The 21488-nt window shown below is 41.3% G+C and overlaps 1 protein-coding gene across 1 annotated transcript in view; it reads left to right on the plus strand.

Moving 5' to 3' along the window:
* Positions 1 to 5847: 5847 nt before the first annotated feature.
* Positions 5848 to 21488, plus strand: part of nrxn2b (neurexin 2b) — a gene marked incomplete at its 3' end in the record, with an annotated part of 516377 nt that continues 500736 nt past the window's right edge. Inside the window, exon 1 of the mRNA XM_083910752.1 lies at positions 5848 to 6517. Within this exon, the coding sequence (XP_083766878.1) occupies positions 5881 to 6517 (637 nt within the window). The 5' untranslated portion in view covers positions 5848 to 5880. The remainder of the gene's footprint in view (positions 6518 to 21488) is intronic.

Raw genomic sequence — 21488 nt, forward strand, 5'->3', positions numbered from 1 at the left:
CACCGAGGCAGCCACACGCATGCTGCTGGGCACGGGGGCTCAAACACACATGGCCACATTCTCACTTGCCCTGAGCATATGCTAACATTGGCTGCATGCAAAGCAAAATAGTAACAGTCAGGATTTCACAAAGTTTGTTTCAGTCCACACAAAACATGCTGAAATGACTCAAAGCTCTGTAGTTCAAGTGCCAGCACTGTAGTTGCGCTGTAACGTTACACCAAAAAACAGAGAAGACATTGTAAATATAAATGGATATATACGTTTTCAGGTTGCATATCACCCGTGTAATATACATGCAAGAAAATATTTAGAATGACTATTTCAGCACTGGCCACACCAATAGTCTGAGATTTTTTCCTCTTCTGAAAGAAGTAGGTTTGAGTGGGGCTGGTGATCGACAGCTGGATACAGTGAAAGAGAGAGCGAGATAAAGGTTAGAGGGAGAGAGCGTGGAGGTAGGAGTGTGATGAGAACTGAGAGGCATTATGAGGAGGTTAGTGTCAAAGTGGGAGGGGAAAAGGAGGATGGAAGGACTAGTGAAAGAGGTATTTGAAGCTTGGTTGAGCAGGGGAACCATATGGTAATGTTGTTGCAGTCTGAGTGCAAAAAAAAAACTCCCCGTCAGTCTTTCGTTCCCTGTTTCACAGCGTTGCTGCTACATCACACTGCAGCATGATGAAGGTATCTGATGGCACGCCGGTTTTCATGGCAGAGTGGGGGATGAGGTGTGTGAGTGTATATGTTGCGGCATGTCACTGTGACTGTGTGTCTGGGAGCAGTGTCAATGATGTCATCTTTCCATTTATTTATTCATTTTTCTAACCCGCATGCTCAGTCCCCCTCTCTCCTCTCCCCTCTCTCCTCTGTCGGCCATTTTCTTGGCCTGATCGAGGATGTAATAACGTCTTTATGAGTAATTTGCTCACGCTAACCGAGAGGCCCATTTCTTCCAGCCCTCCGCTGTCGCCTCATCGTGTGAGGGCAGCAAGCGTGTGTCTATATGGCTTCATGTTTCCATTCATTTCATCGTTGGCTGTCTGCATGTCATCCGCAGAGGCAAGTCCACTGTGTCTTATGTCCACAGTTGATTTGCACCTCGTCAGAGTCGTTGAAAACAATCTCCCCCACACAGACCCAAAGCCTTCAATCCTGTCAGCCACTGCTTATTGACTGAATGATATCGGAGAGCTTTGGGTGACCTCGTATTGCAAAAATACAATAATACATAAAATAAAATGTGCAGTTAGGTGGTTTGTCCCCCTAAATACCCATTATTATTCTTTGTCACCTCACCTGCCTTTTATTCACATGCTTGTAAAGAAAAGTAATTTGCTCCTCTTGATTCATCCCGTCAAGGTGTCGTGGTAACAAGAGCAACAAGACGTCCCACAAAAGTCGTTATTAATCTGGATTTCACGGAGCGAACAGCAAGGCTAAAGCCCCTTGATCTGTTTCATTAGCAACTCCTCATCGGGGCTAAGTGCGGTAAACACTAACAGCCAGAGCAAGTCACTCTTACAGGCAGCTTACAGCCTACGAGGCTGATCAAAGCCGCTAGTCTGATGGAGAATAGAGGCACTCTCACCTCCATGTTGGCTCATGTGGCCACATGACTGGAGGACTATGTCCTGGAGCTCAGCTTCCACAATACTGATAAGCTCAGTCTTTTTTTCCTCCCAACCTTGTTTTTTTTATATATATATATATATATATATATATATATACTCAAGGTCGAAGGCATAACCCTGTCTCTCCATCATAGAGCTCCAGTGATGTCAGAGTAGTGTTGTGGGTTAAAAATGAACAAAGGTTATATTTATTTACAGCTTGATTGCTATTTCAATCTTCTCTCCCCCCCTCTTCTCTGTCGTACACCTTGGTCCTTGATATTTAAGATGTCTTGACACTGGCCTTCTCTTTTTTTTTTTTCAATTCTTGTTCTCCGTCTTGACCAGAAATATTAAAAGTGGCTCAGCATGCCTCTCTGGTTAATTAGAGCACAGCAACGACAGCAGCAGCAGCCTCATGCTGATGGATGGTGCACTGCTGAGCTTCTCACAGGCTAGGATTAATGACTCCTGCTCGGCTAGGATATTGTGTGTATGCGTGTGTGTGTGTGTGTTTGCTTGCATGTAGAAACTGTGCTCATGATGCATATGAATAGGTGTGTTCAAGCACAGGGAAACTGTTTGCATTTGTAAATATTTGTGTGAGTTACACCTCTATTATCATTTTTTTCTTGATTATCATACTGTATATTTCACACACTTCAGCGGTTTTACTTGCACTTGAAGAAGTGTTTCAGTGTCGTATTTACAATTCTAATTAAGGTGTCTCCCCCTCCTTTGGAGGAGGAAAGAGTGGTACGACACTCTGAACTCTGCGCAGCACTGGTTGGCAGTGAAAGTATTCAAGCCAGATTTCAAAATGATTGTCTTTGACAGGAGTGTTTGCAGAAGACGGAAGATAAAAGCCTGGCACGGCTTCACACAACAGGTGTAGTGTAGTCTGTGGGGAATTTGAAGACTCGGAGACGAGGCGAAGCTTTGGAAGAGATGGATTTAAACACCAAAACACACATTTATGCCAAGGAATAATGCAAGCATGAGCACAGACAGTGAGTCTCCTTCATTTACAGAAAATAGCCTGAAATTCACCAAATAAACACAAGCGAGAATTTGGATATTCATTTTTAGATTTGACAGTGATGGCCATGCACTGTACAGTATGTTTGAAATGTGCTGAAAAGTAACTCCTACCATTCCTGATTTTTTTTAATCCTTTTTGGCCTTTTTTATTTTACTTTATCTAAAATGTCACAAGTAATGGGATAAAAATATGAAATGGGACAGTTTCAACTGCATCGTAAACTCTTAAAGAGTCGAGCTCCTGTCAAGTTTTTTTTTTGCCAGCGCTCCTTGTGGGATGATATGAAAGGAAGTGGGTCGGTGGCGCTCGCATGGCCATTCAGTCATCCTGAGGGGCTGCTGAGCGTTGCTTGGATTAGAAGTCAGGCCAGGGTGGATGAGATGGGGTGCAGATTTCTTTTTCACTCTGGGTGCTTTGCTCTGTTGCAGCTAGTCGAGCACTGTGAGCAGGAGAGCTGTCCTTTTTTCTTCATGAAGGGATTCAAGCAGATGGATTTTATGCCAGCGGTTTGGTGGGAAATGGCAAACAGGTTGAAAATGTACTGAAACTGAATTTCTACATGCCATTTATGAAAGAATACTGTGGCCAAATGCTCTGTAGGAGATTTTTGTAGCCTACATTTGTGATTAAAATCATAATCTGAAATGCAAGCATAAATATAGACACACACATACACACACACACTAAGTCGCTTTGAGTAGTCACACTCCAGATGAACAGTACTGTCATACAAGGACAATTGGCTTGGCTGAATGCGCACAGCTGCAGATGCAACCAGAATCAATCACAACCATTCGCACTTACAAACACAGCCCTTGGAGCTTTAGTTATCTCTTGAGGCTTGTTATGCTTCCTCTGTGTCCTTGGGATTTAATAGTAGCCTCAGCCAAGCCCGCCAGTATCCCCTAATAACCAGCAACACAATGTACTGAGGATTAACAGAAAATCTGAATATAATTCTCGATTAGCACAACACTCTGTAGGTTCCTATACACGGCTATGGCGTTGTGCTTTTTCTTGTCCCAGTATACAAGCTCAAGAGTAGATTTAATTGCGTAAAATGCATCTGCCTTCTCTCCACTAGGTGGCGACTGATTTTCATCTGAATGTGTGCTAATGTCATGTACACGTACAGACTATGAATAGATCGGGAAACACTAATTCTGTGTGTAGTGGTGGAGAATCCTTTACCAGGCATAAATAATAACTGATAAATATTCAGTCCGATGTGGGAATATTCCAAATCTATTTTCCCATCAGGGACAGAGCTGAGGTTGAAAGAATAAGCTGATTAAACACACGCGTGATTTTGCACCAAAGTGAAAACACATCTTAATTGGCCACTGGTCATCAAAACAAACCGGCTAACTCAAGCCAAGTCCCCCCACAAAAAAACATGTTGCATGATGGATGTTACATTTAAATTGTGTTGTAATGGCAGATGAATGGAAACAGTCCTATAATAGGATTAAACAGCATAGAGCTGGCAATTATAGCTGTGAAATAACTTAAATATCATTTAGTATGCATCACAAGTCATGTATTCAGCTGTACTGGCTGAAAACACATCATTAGACGACAGTGTTGCAATTTCTCGTCAAAAATATGGACATCACTCTGAGACAAACAGCCCCAGTATATATATATATATATATAAATATATATATATTTTTCCCGTCTGTGCCCTCTGTTCTCCCTTATCTTTCTCCGTTGACATTAAGCCTCATTCCTCCGAGATCACGATTATGCAGCTTTTCCCTCTCTCTTCTCCTGCCCTCCCTCTCAGCCCCATGTATGCTTGTGTCATTGCTGTTGTCACTTTGAAGTTGAGCAGAATAGCACAAGGGAGCATGAGCGGGGCTAAGCCTTGCTTTTAATTGTAGACTAGAAATTAAATCTCACGCAAGAATTAATGGTTCGGGATTAGGTCAAGCCCCAGGGTCAGGACCGGCAATTCAGATCGCTACTGACTCTCTCGTCTCTGTGTCTCACGATTGATTTAATGATGTGTGTGTTTACGTGTGCATGTTCATAGTGTGTGTGTGTGTGTGATTCATATAATGGATTCTGTCATTAGTTGTCTAAAAACTGGGGAAAATGTGACAGCTCTCTAACTGCATATGAAAACTGTTATGTTGAAGGTTTCAGTGCACTGCTTGAAATATCTATTGATATGACAGAGCAAGCAGATGAAATGAGACATTCATATTGCCGGGGCTCCTTTGGGAAGTTTGGAATGATGCTAAACTCAAAAAGCTTATTTATTGCTCGGCTCCAGACAAACTTTTTTTTTGAAGTGTCAGCTTTCAACTGGAAAGCGCGTGGGGATTTTCATATATAGTGCATGGCGTCTAAAATGCAGATGAAAGATAAAAGAAAAAAAATCTCAATTTTAAACAGTCGGGATAAAATGCTCTTGAACGTGTTTGCATGTAATTTACATTTTTTTTGTGTGTGTGTGTTTCGCTTTCTTTCAGAACGCCACCTGGCACCATGATGACGGCATCCATACCTGCGTGAACCTTTCATGGAAGGGTTAAGGCTAAAACCATGAGCACATCGTATGCTCTATTGGACACCAACAAGCTCTAATGCCGTCCACTCTGCAACACCACAACTAAAAACATCTGCTCATTTTCTTCTGCCTTCACGTCCCTTGAAGAGCGATCACAATCGGACGACTCTGCCCCCGAGCTTTTGGCTGCAGCTCCCATTTCCTGGAAATTGCATTGAGATCTGGATTTTAGAGACAAAGAGAGTCTATTTTCAGTTCAGGATAGACCAAGAGGCTTTTTATGAGAAGACTGTTTTACAGTTATCATATCATCCTTTTATTCTCCTACTGTTCTTTATTCCTTTTTCTCCGAGTCCCAGAGGCACAAACTGATGGAGAGACAAAGGAGAGAGTCAGGATAAGGACACGCATTTGCACATCAGAGAGAAGGGGAAACAACTCCTGATTCATCAGGAAAATTGTAGAAGGGACCTCTTGTGGATTACATTACCTGCTGAGCTTTAAATCCAGTTGTTCAATATAGTACTTTAATTGTTGTTTACATTTAAAATCTGGTAACTACAGTGAAGCTAGGCTCTCTGGCTCATTAGATCTCAAATAGCAGAAAGTAGAGAAGGAGGCAATTGGGAACATTGAGTATGACAAGGGGGTTAAGATTTCTGTGTTGGCCCCTGTGGCCTCTGACCCTCCTCAGCCTGCTCAGTACAGTCACAATGCTGGAATTCGGTGGGGCACCTGGCCAGTGGGCACGCTACGGCCGCTGGGAAGCCGGTTCAGTGGGAGAGCTGAGCTTCAGCCTCAAGACCAACATTAGTAAAGCCTTGGTGCTCTACCTGGACGACGGCGGCAACTGCGACTTCTTGGAGCTGCTGATAGCCGGCGGACGCCTCCAGCTGCGCTTTGCCATCCACTGCGCTGAGCCGGCCACGTTGCACATGGAGACGAGGGTGAACGACGACCGCTGGCACATGGTGTTGCTAACCCGCAATTTTCGTGAAACGCTTCTGATGGTGGACGGAGAGACGAAAGTGGCCGAAGTCAAGTCCAAGAGGAAGGAGATGGCGGTGGTCAGCGACCTGTTTGTGGGCGGTATCCCGCCGGATGTGCGCCTCTCGGCGCTCACGTCCAGCACAGTGAAGTACGAGCCACCCTTCCAGGGCCTGATTTCTAACCTCAAGGTGGGGGAGACGCCTCCTACTCTGTTAAATAGCCAAGGAATTCAGAGCGACCTGGAGTACCTCTGCACCAAACAGAACCCATGCTTCAATGGAGGGTTTTGCTCGATTCAGTTTGGAGAAGTTCACTGCGACTGCTCCCACACCCGCTTCAAGGGGAAGTACTGCAAGGAAGGTAAGAATCCATCATGTAATGCCAGCTTTACCCTGATTTGATTTCTGGTCTGTGATTTAATAGTAGTGTTGCTGCCTAGAGGAGTATGTAAATCTAATTTGAACCATTTCCTCTGCTTGATTACTGAAAGCTGAAATGCTGTGGTTCTGTGTTAGTGATGTTAGTCGCAAAGATCTGCTGTGTATGAATGACTCTCACAGATAGAGGTCACAAGTTTCTTATTTCATTGGCGTGGTTATAAAAGCTAAGGTGTAGACCCCAAGCAGGCAAAGAGGAAGTAGTCTATTGTTTACCAAAGAAGCTGCTCGAGGCAGGCATTTTTCAGTCTTCTTCGACCAAAATAATTCTTTAAAACGTCTTTGCTTGAATGATTTAGGTGAGGGTTTGTTGGACAAAGAAGCTTTCTTCGGATTATTCGACTCGTGCTATCGTTCCCCACATTGCTCAGGTGCTACTTTAAATTTGCCTGGGATTTTTGTGGAAAACAATACTTAACATCAAAGGTGCTGCATAGCTAAACAGAATGTTTCAAATGCAGAATCGCACTGCATTTCACTGGCTCTCTTTACCTCTGTTATCGCCGTCTTTCCTTCTATCTCTCTTCTCTTTCTTTCTCTGTCCTCTTTCCAAGTCTATTGTCTCTGGAATACTCTCTGCTCTTGCCTTCATTTGCTTCTGGGTTGTGCCCCCGTGCTGTCAGTTCATGTCAAACTCTGTTTTGTTTTAAACTTTTGGCTCCCTCTTCTACTGACACATCCCATTTCCATATCTGTGCTTTTCCCCTGCCCTTCACATCCATCCATCTCTGCATTTCTCTTCATCTTGCTGCATTTCCTTTGCCTGTCTTGTACCTTGTGTTCTCAAGGCTATCTGGGCTCTCCATCTCTACTCCATCCTCCCCCTCCGTCTCTCCCAAGTTCACTCCCTTACTCCACTTATCTCTTTTTCACCTTTACCCGCTGTCAGCACTTCGTACTCCTGCCTCTCCTCCTTTTTGCACTTATCTGCTTCCTCTTTTTTTGTCTTTGCATCTCCACATCTTATTCTTGAATGCTCTCATTTCCTTTCGCAGCCATCAGAACCCTGCACGCTCTTTCTTCATTATCTTTCTTTTTGGTGCTTTTTCATATGTATTGCGGGTGTGGAAAAACATCGATTCTTGGATGCATCGTGAGTGGGGCGTGGGCGATTTTGAACTTATTCACAAATGTCCAAATTCCAGCAAAAAGGCAGAACTCCAAACGCCAAGATACAGCGACACAGTGATCCCGAAACCAAACTAACATCTCATTATATCACGATCCAGATAATTAGACCTTTGCCAACTGTTATTTTGTCGCACTCACAGACACACTTGTGGATAGATATGAAGTAATACAGATAATCAGCCTGCAGCCACAGTTTTGATCAAAGCCTTTAAAGTTATTTTAATGTACATAACGTCTAGACCAATCCTCGACACTTCAGCTCTATATTGCTTCGTCTTTTTGCACTCCGGAGAATCAAAGAGATACACAATAGATACAGTCCTTCATTTCTTGTGGATTAGTTCTTGCCTGTTTTGAGTCCCCGTAGCACAGCGAGCTATGTCACTTTTTTCGGACGGCAATAATGGCTCTGTCTGTATCTCCGTCTACCCCCCCATCCCTCTCTCATAGTTCACAGTTCCTTTAATTCTTCAAGCCTTTTCTCTCTCTCTTTCTGCGCGCCATGTGTCAGATTGCTGTGCACTTGCTGCGAGCAGATACTGCTGCCTGGTTCTCGGCTAAATTGAGAGTAGAATACCAATGCAGGACTACAGTGACTGCAGGAAACATTTGTCCTTTTGAAATGGAGAGAGACAGTTTGTGAGAGAATGGTTATGGAGGAGAGATGGGAATCAAAAGGAAATCGAGGAGAGAGCAATGGCTGATCAACAGTGGGTAATTGAGAGGAGGATGAGGAAGACAGCATGGAGAGATTCATGTGATCAGTGTATTTTTAGAGATGTTCTTGGGTTTAAACACGGTAAATTGGGTCATTATGGCTGCCAGTGCGCCAGTGTATTTATTCCTTTTATCAAACCCGTGGGTGGGAATGTAAAGGTCTCTCTCTCTCCTTCACTTTAGTTGGTTTTTGAGACATTTTAGACGTCTGAACGAACAAATCCATGTCGAGCCGTGTTAACGCTGTGATGGAAGGGAAGCTTGGTTTTGGTTTTGCTGCTGACTCACTTCAGATGGGAAAAGTGCATCATTTCAAAGGAACCTTTTAATGATGAGCTATGGCACTGACGTACTACTAAAGAAACTTCCCACAATATGTATACAATGGTGTAATACTGACAACCAGGTACTTTTTTATATAAATTAACTGTTAAATGTTATGACTTAGTAAATCCTGAAGAACTTCACATCATGCGGTGGGAATTTGTTCTTTGTATTCAACACTGTGAAGGTCAGTAACAGTGGGTTGGGCTACCACACAGTATCATAGAAAACTAGGGACCTTTATATCCTTCTATCCTACGTTTCTGTCTCTGTTCAAAAAACCCACACACCATGAGTATTGGATGCCGAATATTTGAATCGAATGTGTATTAATCACAACACAAGAATAGGCGATATGAAATCATCTGTTGTGTTTCTGGTTGAAAGTCGCTTATTGCGGGCAGTGCTGAATTGATTTAGTTTTATGTTCACTTGTGGATTGTTTTTGTTACTGTTACAAAGCTTCTGAGTAGCATTTAGAATCATTAAAGGGGAAAAAAGAAACCATTGTGCATTGATTACATTTAAAAAAAACAGCAAGCAAACTGTTTATTTCTCAGAAATAGATGACAATAAACAATACGTGTATTAAAGTAGGCATAACAGATATACCTTTTAAGAAAACTGGCATTGGAAAAAAGACAAAATCCCACATTTTATATAAGAAATATTCTTTTAAATGTTCAAGCAAGCGCACATTCTACCTGTAACATTCATGGACTTGTATATTGGTCATAATCATAGCTTCTGTTCCCACTTTGAAGTAGTTATGGGCAGCTCTTTTTCTGCTGGGGGTTGTAATTAAAGCCTCTTTGTGGGCCATTGTTTTTATAATTGATGCTGACCTTTTTGCTTAATTTTCCGTTGACCTGCTAATGGCAGTGCAGGGCAAGGCAGCTATGAGCTCTTAGAGAAAATGTCTGCCCACGATGTTAATAACATTCATTTACTTAACAAGCTGCACCATCTCTCAGGTTTGCTATTGAGGCAGGATATGAACCTGACTTTAAAGCTTTTTGTCATGTTATAATCTAGAATAAATGTCCATGTCTATGCACTTAGTGCTTTATAAAAATGGCAAATTCACAGTAACAAGGCGCCTCATTAGAATTCAGTGAAAACAGAAATAGACGATAAATGATACAACAACATTTCTTGGAACAAACTGGACTTTAGCATAAAACTAAACTTAAAATCAGCATATATTGAGTTATCGACCCATTGGGTAATTTTCCTGTATCAGTTTGCAAATGAACCAGTCAGTGAATTTAATTACTTTATATTGATCCCTTTTAAAGGAGCTATTTGTAAATGTTTGCTCTCACAAGATAGCCAACAGCTGTGTACTTGCCAGTCTCCAAGAAACATTGTGGGTTCAGCATAAAAGTTAATTCCTTTACTCTCCCAAGAGCTTTGTCCTACGGTTGGAAAGCAGTGGTGAAAGTTAACTCTTTGTTTGCTGTTGTCACCACTTTTCTTTCTGCTGGAGCTCTGGTTAGCATGCTGTCCACACACTCACAAAGAAAGAAAGAATATGTTGTCACATTCTTATTTTGACAAGTGCCAGATGTCCATCTCAAATACATTTTTTATAGGCTGTGTTAAACTTGAAATCCTTTAACATCTCAAAATGTCCTGTGAGTAAGGGCTTTTGCTCATTTTTCTAGAATAACTTTCAATATCTGGCAGTTATTTACAATTTACTACATGTTAAAATAGCAAAAAATAAAACCAGTATATTAGTATATTAACAATTTTACAGGGAGAAAAACAAAAAGATTAGAAACAAAACACTGTTGTTGTACATGAACTCCAGAGTCTTTGTCTCAATGTCCAAAAAAAAGGCCAAGAAATGGATATTATGCACAGGCGTTCTCTCCTCTCTGGTGACAAAGACACTGATTTGCCGGCTTCTGCAACAGTGCATGTGAAATTACCGTAATAACCACATTTTGACGTGGTTGACGTGCAGCTTCTCAGCTCTCAGAAACCGTTGGAATTGTTCCAATAATACAAACCGTTGCGTGATTACGTTAATGCAAAGTGCGCTTTTGCAAACGTGTCGTCTGCGATACGCTCTGTGTTAAAGGGTTAAGTTTATTGTTTTACTGCATTATCTACTGTATATTTTTAAGTAGGAGGAGCTCTGCAATTTCCCCGGAATCCTGGGTATCTGAGTAGTCCAACAGTTAACCGGTAATGTGGACCCCCCACATGTCAGGGAGGTAGCCCCCTCCCCCCCTCTCCCTCTAAAGCAAGTAGTCATGACCTCAGGCAAGCTTCTAGCTGCAGAGTGAGAGAGGCAGGGAGAGGCAGATCTTTGCTCGCACAGTAAAAGGTGTCAACTTCAAACATACACTCCTCTTTTTTTATCGCCCGTGGAGATGTTTTAACAGGGTCTGTCATGAACAGATGCTGTTTTCCCCCCCAACAGGGCCAGACTAATCTGGGTTTATCAGCTGTTGTATTTCTCTCCAATGACGAGACCTCAATACCGCAAAAATTGCCCGTAAACGTGGCGTTTTTATGCGCCGTGCTTCGTGTCGTCATTTCATCTAATCTCAGCATTATTAAATCACACTGATTAAGACAGAAGTAAACATTCACATTTGCAACGGCCAATATATAATGGCAAACATCTTATAAGGTGTTTTCAAAATGGCTGCATAGGTGACTTCTCTGGCATGACCTGTTTTGTGCAGAAAATGGCCATAACATAACACCCTCAAACGTCCCGTTTTGTACACAAAACATGATATGAATTAATAGTTAAAACAACATTTGCTTTTATGTTTAAAAGAAAGACAAATAATCAATTTACTTTTTGGTTGTTGAACATTCAAAGTGATATAATTCCACAGATGCGTGTATGAAAAAAGGCAAGCCATCACTGTCAGATTTCATTAGTATGTATATTTATATATGTTTTTTTTAATTTGTTCCTTTCCTTGTTAACTTTCCTCACCTTTACATAATATAGCACATACAGTAAGTGGTTGATTTTTTTCCTGAACAGCTTGTCTCTCTCTTCAAAATCCACCTTCATGCTGCAAAGCATTCTTTCAGCTTTAGATATATTCTTCCATCAAACTTGACCCGGTGGCACAACATTGCATAAACGGTGTAGCTAATGTTGATGCTTCACAATGGCGGCATACATAGTATATGCTCTATACATTGTGAGAGAGAGAGAGAGAGAGAGAGAGAGAGAGAGAGAGAGAGAGAGAGAGGCTGGACATAGCTTTTATTATAATAGATGGTGTAGGATAGTGACGGAACGGGACTGAGACAAAGAGCAGAGGACACCGAGGAGACTCGTTCATCATGATGATAATTGTTCTTCCCACTAGTAACCGCACAGGGTGAGGAGGAGACAGAGGGAGTGGGGGCTGAATTTGCAGCTGGAGGTTCACTGGCTCATAATTGAACTCCCAATTAACTTGTCCTGTATACATAAATAAGTACCGTATAGTGCTAACGAGGGAGCTGTAGCCCTTTAGGGCCGTCTGATAACCTTATCGGCTGACAGAATCCAAGCCATGACTCTTTTTTAAAAAAAATTTAACCGAATATATGCTGATATGATAAAGTTTAATGAAGCCTCCTGTGATTCAAGTCTTCAAAGAATTTGAAAACTGTTGCTGCTCTTCAATGCGGCACTGCTCTATTTTTTTCTTCTTTTCCTGGAAATAATTGCACATTAACATAGCATACACTCAAGTAAAACTGTAAAGAATACGTTTCAACCACGAATAATGAGCAGCTTTTTTAGCTGTAGCATAAGAGAATTCAGCCTCTTTAGTTTGTCAGGAGTAATTTCCTTAATAAATGACACTTCAGTAGACCTGATCAATCCCATTAAAAGCCAGTTCAAGCTGATTTCCTAAAGGAGGACACATTTAGACATTAAGTAGAAAGAAACATATCTGCCAGTCAACCTCTCACTGTTTCCCATTTGTCAATCCTTTTCTTTTTATGCATTTTTTTAATTATTTTTTTTTTTTAAATATCTACATCATCGCTCGGTGACTGTTTAGTCTGCATTGCCTTGAAGCTACCTCCCCTCCTGCCTGTGTGACCAGCTGTCAAATGCAATTTAAATTTGCTCTCTACCCCTGCTGTCACTCTCAAAGTGGAAAAGTGAGTGAGAGGTCTGGCTCACACTTCCCGGTCACATGTCCCCCGGCTATTCATTCAGTCTTTTTCGCTGAGCATCACTTGCAGCATAATTTTTCAAACATGATATACTGACATATTTTTTTTTTTTTTTTCTGGGGGGTTGGATATTTCACATTTGTGATTTAATGATGTCCTTGTTCTTGCAGCACATGACTGGAGTACATTAGGCAGCATATCTAATTCAACAACAGAGCAGATCAATAAAGGTTTCTGTGATGGCTTGTTTTGACTCTGCAGCTCCACTGCACTCATGTACTCACACAATCACTTTTCTATTTGAGTATCCTGTGTGTACCTTTAAACAATTTTTTTCTCCTCATACCATCGGGGTGTCCTGGCTATTTGCGTACACTGTTAATTAACAGACAGGTGGCTCCCCAGAAGCTGCAGTCATCAGAGAAGGGGCTGAGTTTTTATCACACCGTCAAGACCGTGCTCCATTTCAATATCCGACGTTGCATTCTGTCATTTGTAAGATTACTGACACCTTTTCTCTCTCTAGTGAAATGTTTGTTATGCAATTTTATCATTTAGTCATTTTCGGAATGGTTTGTACGGAAGAGTATAAGTGCCACAAAAAGAAAATTAAAATAAAACGGCAATGAATTCTGAGAGTAAAGTCAGATTTTTAAGATTAAAAAAAGTCTGATTCTGTCAGAATTCTTAGAATAAAGTCAAAATTCTGAGATTAAAGAAAAAGTCAGGGTTCTGAGATTAAAGAAAAAGTCAGCATTTTAGAATTCTGAGATTAAAGAAAAGGAATTGTTCTTTAATCTCAGAATTCTGAGATTAAAGTCAGAAAGTCTGAAATTCTGAGATTAAAGTCAGAACTCTGAGATTAAAGAAAAAGTCAGAGATCTGAGATTAAAGTCAGAATTCTGAGATTTAAATAAAAGTCAGAATCTGAGTCGGAATTCTGACTTATTTCCTCAGAATTCTGACTTTGATCTCAGAATTCATGCTGTTTTATTTTATTTACATGTGTCCCATAGTTTTGCAATGTGTCCATAACATCGCTGAAAGAATGGGTTGAATTCTGTTCTATCATATTTTTATATGAGGATTTAGAAATCCATGAATCACGTTACCCCCCCTGTGTGTCCCTCCTCTGGACAACATGCTTGTGTGCACTGACTCAGAAATGAGATTGACTGTAAGGCCAGGGGAGTGATGGTGGGGCGGGGGGGGCGGATAATCTGCAGGCAGACAAAAACACACAAGAGCATAGAGGAACTCTGCGAGGCTCGGTCGACATTACTGTTGACACAGATTGTGGGAAACGCCGCTCCCCGTGCCTCACCGTTCCTCTGCCCACTTCTTGAAATTCCACTTCAATCAAGCACCTGCCAGCTGATCTTCAAAAGAGGACTGTAATCCTCTTCCCTTTGCCACACTAAGACCCCCGCTACTGTAACATGACAATATTGATAAACGGAGTATACAAGATTCTCATGTCTCCTGCTGCGACCCATAGTGTACGACTTAAGCTGCTGTTGGTAAGGTTAAAAAAGAAATGGCTGCACATTTAAAATGTAAAGGAAAACACACCGACCACAGCATTTTTGGACTCAAACGACAGCTTAGCTGCAATCAACTGCTTATTTCTGCACAATCATGAAGGGGGGGCTTCATTATTACTTTATGGATCTCTTTTGAACCGGGGGTGGCTCTAAGATATTTATTTATTTATGCCGCCTTCCAAACAGACGGGGCCACCTATGGAGTTAATACAGCTCCGGCGACACCAAATTACGAGGAAATGAGGTCTGATTGCCGATGTGCCTGCTGCTGTAATGCTGTCACTCAAGTTGCAAGCTGTTTGCACTGGTGGCTCATCAGCGCTTTCCTGCCTTGCAGCTAAGTGAGACTTGACAACATCAAGGGTAGAACTTCTTGCTTTATTTATTCATTATGCTCCTTGCAATTTGACTTGAGCATTTAAAAAAAATACTAATAATGAAATCACTAAGCTCTATTAAAGTGGCTCTGTAATCTGGGAAAGAAAACAAGATATCTGGGCGGGGGGAAAAAGACAAACGGCAACAGTTCTCTAATTGTTGTGACAGACTAACCTAGGGAGGTTCATCAGGTGGGTATTAAGAAGTTGGGTTAAAAGAATACTTGGGCTGGTTGGCGGATAGAAAAATGCTGCTTGACAGCAGTTGAGACAAAGTACTACCTTGTATTAGGGATAAGTAGTAGGGATTAGCTCTGTATCAATATCTGTCCAACACTTGTCAAAATCACTGGATCAGAATACAATAATCCTATATATCGCATGCGTCACTCTGCACCAGCGTTTTAGCTTAGTCATTATCATGATGGAAGAAGAATATTTTTTTTTTTTTACAAATTTAAAGAGATTTGTGTCTTTGGAAGCTTTAAATGGCTGGATCGCACAAATGTGTTCTTAATGGCTTCATAGTTTAAAAGTTCTAAATGGTAATAATGGTAGTGCTGTTAAAACACATCTTAAAACCAATTTTTACTCTTTGGCTTTCGACCCAGAATGAGACGTTGGTATTATCTATTTTTATATAATACCATGCATGGAGCCTATTGTTACCCTTCAGATTATTATTAGATCTGTGGCTTTGCGGTCAATTTTGAGGGGGTTAATGTACATAAAACTCCTGAAACTTGGCACGGAGGTCAGGTCTGGCAAAAATGCGATATTGGCATAGTTCCTGGACCCGTGCGTTGCTCAAGGGCTCTATAGCACCTCCCCAAAGGTGAAAACAGAGGCAAAATGGAGTTCCACCAGATTTCCCGAAACTTGGAACAAAAAAGTTGACCGTAACCATGGCCTAAACTCAACAGGAAGTCCGCCATTTTGAATTTTGACGTCCATTGTTGCTTTATAAATAACATTGGATTGGATATTGCACTGATATATATGTTTGTGATCACTATCGGACACGAAAAGTGGTATCGTGCCATCCCTAGTATTTAGAACGGGCCTCTGATGGGTCGCCCAGGGTGATATTTGTCAGGGAAAATGGAACAGATTGAGTAGCACCGTGCATGCTGGGGTGGCAGCGAGTTGTCGTGCCAGCCTGTAGATTGTGTGTTTGTTTAAATGCAATCAGCGGAGGTATGTGGTAAGTGTGGTTCTCAGTCAGTGCTGAGGCTTTTCAGTCTCGTCTGTGTCTCACAGGCAGTTTGACAGATGGTATGAAAATATCTGATGGGGGGGAAAAAAAAAAGGAACAACAAAAGAATCTCACACCATGATTGAAAATATGGGATAAAACTTCTCTTCTGTAACTGTCATTCTCGGCCGACGTGAACCGTAATGACAGTTTTCAGTGTCATCAGCGTCGATATGATAACACGATAATGCGATGCAAGAAAACACATTCTGAAACGATTACTGTAATTATTCAGTCTTTCTGAGCTTTTTTCGGAGTCGTCGTCTCAGTGTAGCGCTGCATTTATTCACAGCCACCCTTCACTGCGAAAAAAAAAAGGACTTAATCATGCATTTCCATAAACACACAAACACATTGACACACATCTCTGGCGTCACCGCTCAGAAGCTTTGCAGGGAAGGTAAATATTGACTCACAGTCTTCTTATTAAAGTGCTTTTTGACTATTGGAGCCTGAAGAGGACACATAGTACACTAATTATAAATGGTACAATGCCAGGGGCAGAGTGTGTGTGGTGATAACAGTCGCCCCTTATTTTTCCTCCACTCTCCTGCCTATGTGAGCTTATGGAGACAGTCAGATTGGAGTTCATTCTGGATGTTGGGAATTTAATGTGAGCGTAGAAACATAGTTCCTGTGAAAAATAGGGTTAATCTTGTTATACCACGAGTTCATGCCAAGTTTATACAATGAGCACAGCTTCTGGTCTAATTTCCACTGCCAGCTGTTGTCTCTGTATTCCACTAAGCCCGTGCTTTTTCTCTTTTTGAATCATCTTTCACAGCTCACAGATACAATAAATGTATCACTTTTTTTTGCCTAATGCTTGTTATTATAGCCTTGGTTTAATCACGGTCCACCATAGCAACAAAGTCATACAAAGTCTTCTGTGCCGTTGTAAATCAGGAAGTACTGTAAAAAACTGCACTTAGCTCATAAATACAGAGCAAAAAAAAAACAGTAAAGAGAGAAGATAAAAGAAATTACAGTCCCAAAGAGAATTGTTCTGCTGTTCACTGTCTCATCAAGCTTAAAAATGCTATTACTCTATTGTCACTGAAGCTTTCTCTCAATGGTTTAACTTTAGAAGATGCTCTGACCCTTTCAACCCTTTACCCCATCTGGTCTATTACATGCCGACAGTTCACCTTTCCCTTTCCCTTTGGATAAGACCAGCCTCCGCCTTATTTTTATGGTGATGTAAAGGCAGAACTGGCTTGAGTGTGATTTCATTTCCCCATCCCTGCTCTTGGAACTTCTACAGGCAGAAGCCTTGTCAGTGCTTTACTTGAAAGCAATCACCAGCAACGACTGTTGCTTTAGTGTTTAGATTGAATACCGATAAATCTGACCCTCTTTATTTCCCTTTGAACATAGCATTGTGGACGGATGCCAGCGTGTAGACAAGAGAGTGGATTATCTTCCCTGGTGGACTTTTAGCGCCATGATGCCACATCAGCTTCTGTCATGAGAGACTGACTGACGCCAAAACTATACTACTTAATTTTACATTATCTTAGGTCCTGCTGCATCTCTGGACCTGTCCATCCATGCATTTGCTTCTGTTCAGCCCGGTTTATGCTTCAGGTTTTCATCTGTACGAGCATGTATCTTGGCTTGTACCTTATATTGAGCAAAACTACATAAATGGAAGTGCGGTCCTTTTTGTCCTTGAACTTTAGGGTAAAGACAAGTAAGGTAAAGACAGATGGGGTTTAATTTCACATTTTGCTAAGGGTTCACACACTGAGGGTTCACACACACACGATCTAAGATTCAACAAGTTTTCATTGGATTCTTGGAAAACAAACGTTCCACAAACTGCTAACCGAGAATCTAATTATTATAAACTAAATGAGAAATGAACGATGAATCCCCTGCTGAATTAACCACAAATACATCACGCCGAGTCCGACTCTCTTAAATTAAGACTACTTTACCAGCTTGTCTCTTGCGTCGACTTCGAAATAAATGATGAAAATAAGGGAAATAAGGTGCAAATGTTACAAATCTCCATTTATGTCGGTTTGTTTTGGACACCAGAATTATGGTGGTGATCTTCCCCAGCTTTATCCAGTCAATGGTAGGGAGGTGAATATTGAGGTGAACAGATTTCAATGGCAGTTCTTTGACGATGAAACTTGGCAGTCTCGCTCACAGGTTGGTAATGAAATATCTGTTGATTGTCTCCCACTTTGGGTGTTAATAGTGAACTATGACTGTGCTGGAATTTTACCAGCGTGACGCATTTTTATTCTTAAACTTTATTCACACAGACACATGAATGCAAGGGGAGAGAGAGAGACACACACAGCAGTGGCAGAATGAGCTGGAGATGGACCTGTTTATGTTGTCTGTTGGATAACTACTGTGATATGGCCTGGTTTTCTGCTGATGTGTGTGTGCAGGGCCTGTGTGTGTGTGTTGTCGCTCTGCACAGGTGGTAGGCAGCAGGGATGGGAGCAGGCCAGTGAGCAGGTAGAATACCACTGAGGTGGAAATAACACAGACTGGACTCCTCCGCTGTTTGGAGAGGCCTGGTGTGAAATGTTGCAGGTAATGTTGACCGCACACTGTTGCTCCCCCTGAGCTGGAAAATAATCTGCCGCATGTGTAGCCGTGATTTTGTATATCTTGGCAAGGCAGACGGGTATCTGCTAACATGAAAGCACAAAATCCATGCATCCATGCCATCCAGTGACCTATTTTTAGGGGATTTATTTTCGTTAAATGTGGCAGAGACTAATTTGCGAATAAACGGCTATCTCCTTTATTTGAAGATCTAAAAAATTCAAAGGCTAATAAATGAATTCAGTCGTACTTTTATAGACGTCTTTGACATTCCGGTGATATGAGAAACTTTGAAATGTTGCCTTGGAATTCACTGAGATTGGTATCGTAGAGAATTCGAAGCAAGATGAAGAAATTAAGACCGACTCTCAAATGAATATGACGGCGAACAATGGACTCGGCTGTTTAAACTCAGAAATGAATTATGATGTTGACTGATAATGTCGTATGAAACAAACTTGATCATAAATCAAAGAGGACAAGACTGATTGGGAAGAACGAAGGAAAAACTCTCTACAGTACTTAAAAAAAAATACTAAAAATACTTGTACTTGATGATAAAATAACTCGGATAACCACCAGTGTAGATAAATTAAATTAAATCGGTATCAGCTTTTGGCGTGTAATTGATCATGTATATTAATCAACATGGGAGTTTGTGTTATATTAATCTTTTGATCATCAGATGAAGAAAAACGGACAATTACTAGATACAATTTGTTTCAAATGTGTATTTTAAATTATTTACACATTACTTAAAATCACAAACAAAGATTAAAAACCCTCTTAGCAGATAAAAGGTGATTAAGCTCAGACCACAGTGACATAGTGAAAAACAACAGCATCATTCAAACAACACCATGTGCCAAAGACAATCTTGAATAGAGCCTCACAGCCCTCTGCAGAAATATTATGGGTTTTGTCCAAATGTGATGCAGTGGATCAGGCTGATCTATTCAAAGCCTGTGTCCTTGATAAGAACCAGTGACCTAATTTCCAAGCGTTTCTTCTTATATTGATGACAATATTCACTGCAAGATCACCTTTGTGCAGAAATAAAAATTGAAAAGGTGGTGGGAGGGAGGGAGGGAAGAAAGTTCATTCAAGAAAGTGAATATTTCTCAGTGCAGTACATAAAATACGGCATAATATGGTGAGCAAACTATTCATGTACAATTTGTGTTGTTGCCCTCTCGGATATAACAGTAAATTAAATCATAGAAAAGATACAACTGCTTTTTAACCCAATTGAATTACATTAATTTGGAAATAACTGGCAGATATTGAGAGTTATTCTGGAAAAAATGGGCAAAAGCACTTACTTACAGGACATTTTTTGGTCCTTTTATGGTTAAAATAAGACTACCACGTCCACAACCATTGTCCTTATGCTTTCACCCCGCCCGCCATGCCCAGTGCAGCTTAAACAAACTCTTGCCGCTGCCAAAAAAAACTATGATTGACCAATGTTTGTCGTTGTGTCACAGTCTTAAACTTTCCATCAAACCCTAGCAGCAGACAGCATAAGTGAGAAAATCAAGCATGCTAACCAGCTGGTGAAAAAAAACCCACTAAATTCTCACACTCGTGCTTTACAGCCTCGCTTGCCGAAACATGTATTATACGCTCGACTCTTTCTGACCTGTATCCATGAGTGATCAAGCTTTTTGGAGTGTGAAAGTGGCTACGCAGGAGGAGGAGGAGAAGGAGGAGTAGGACAGACAACTCCCTTCTGTTTCTTTCTCCTCCAAAGCCCCTCTCTCTTTTTGTTCTTAGGTTTTCTGGCAGTGTTCCTTGACTCCAGTCAACTTTTCGCTGCAGTGATTTGTCTGTGACACATCAGTGGCATGCAGAGATTTCTCAACACTCTGATCCTGTAGTGTTTCGTGGGGAGTGGTAGCTTAACCGTCGAGCGTACGGCCCACCAGAAGCACCTGCAAGATGAATTCCTGTAAACGCTTGTTGTATGAATGCTGCGGCCCCTTTAAGAGCCAGACGAGTGTAGGTGCAGGGCTGTGTGTGCTGTGTATGTGTGTGTGAGGAGAATGAAGTGGGGTAAATATGTGTTGTGTCCCAAGCCTGTTGAGAGAAATAAACACTCAGACTCTTCCAGATCCGCCTGTTCATCCCCTATCTGTCGAAGTAAGCAGCCACTGCTGCAGCCCTGGAGGTAAAATCTCCCCTACTTTTGGTTTGAGCTGTCAGTTTTAGAAGCTGCTCTTGCCAGAAAAGAAGTACATTTTAACTAAGAGGTGGAGAGATGGATGCATGGACAGGCACACAGGCAGCTGGACATGCAGCATATGATGCAACATCCACTGTCCTCTTTTGGCGCTCATAAAAGATTCCATGTCAGATCAAGTTCCCAAACAGTCAATTTAAATAGCGAAACGATATGAATACATATCGTCGTTCATAAAACAAGACGAGGAAAAAGTTAATTCAAAGGATTTTCATAGTAAAGTATGAATAAAAGATTCAAAAACTTTATTGCTATATGTACTTCGAGTACAGAGCTAAAAGAGCCAGGGAGATAGGAGGGGGCTCTCTGTACAGGGCTAACATTATACACGCAATAAACAGCGATAAAAATTATATTTGCACTGCTGCAGAAGAAAGTGACAAAGTAAGCAATAATGCAGAGACAACGTTCTCAAAAGAAGTCTACACACACACATACAAAGGCTACTGATGATATGACCATGTGATAACATGAATTATATAAGCAGATAAAAATTTTACATGAATCATTTAAATGTTTGATGGATATCATGGCCTGCACTGCTCCAGTAAAATATTCCGAGTCTGTGTCGAGCTGTA

Source organism: Microchirus variegatus (assembly GCF_963457635.1).
Source record: "Microchirus variegatus genome assembly, chromosome: 2".
In the NCBI taxonomy this organism is placed as follows: domain Eukaryota; kingdom Metazoa; phylum Chordata; class Actinopteri; order Pleuronectiformes; family Soleidae; genus Microchirus; species Microchirus variegatus.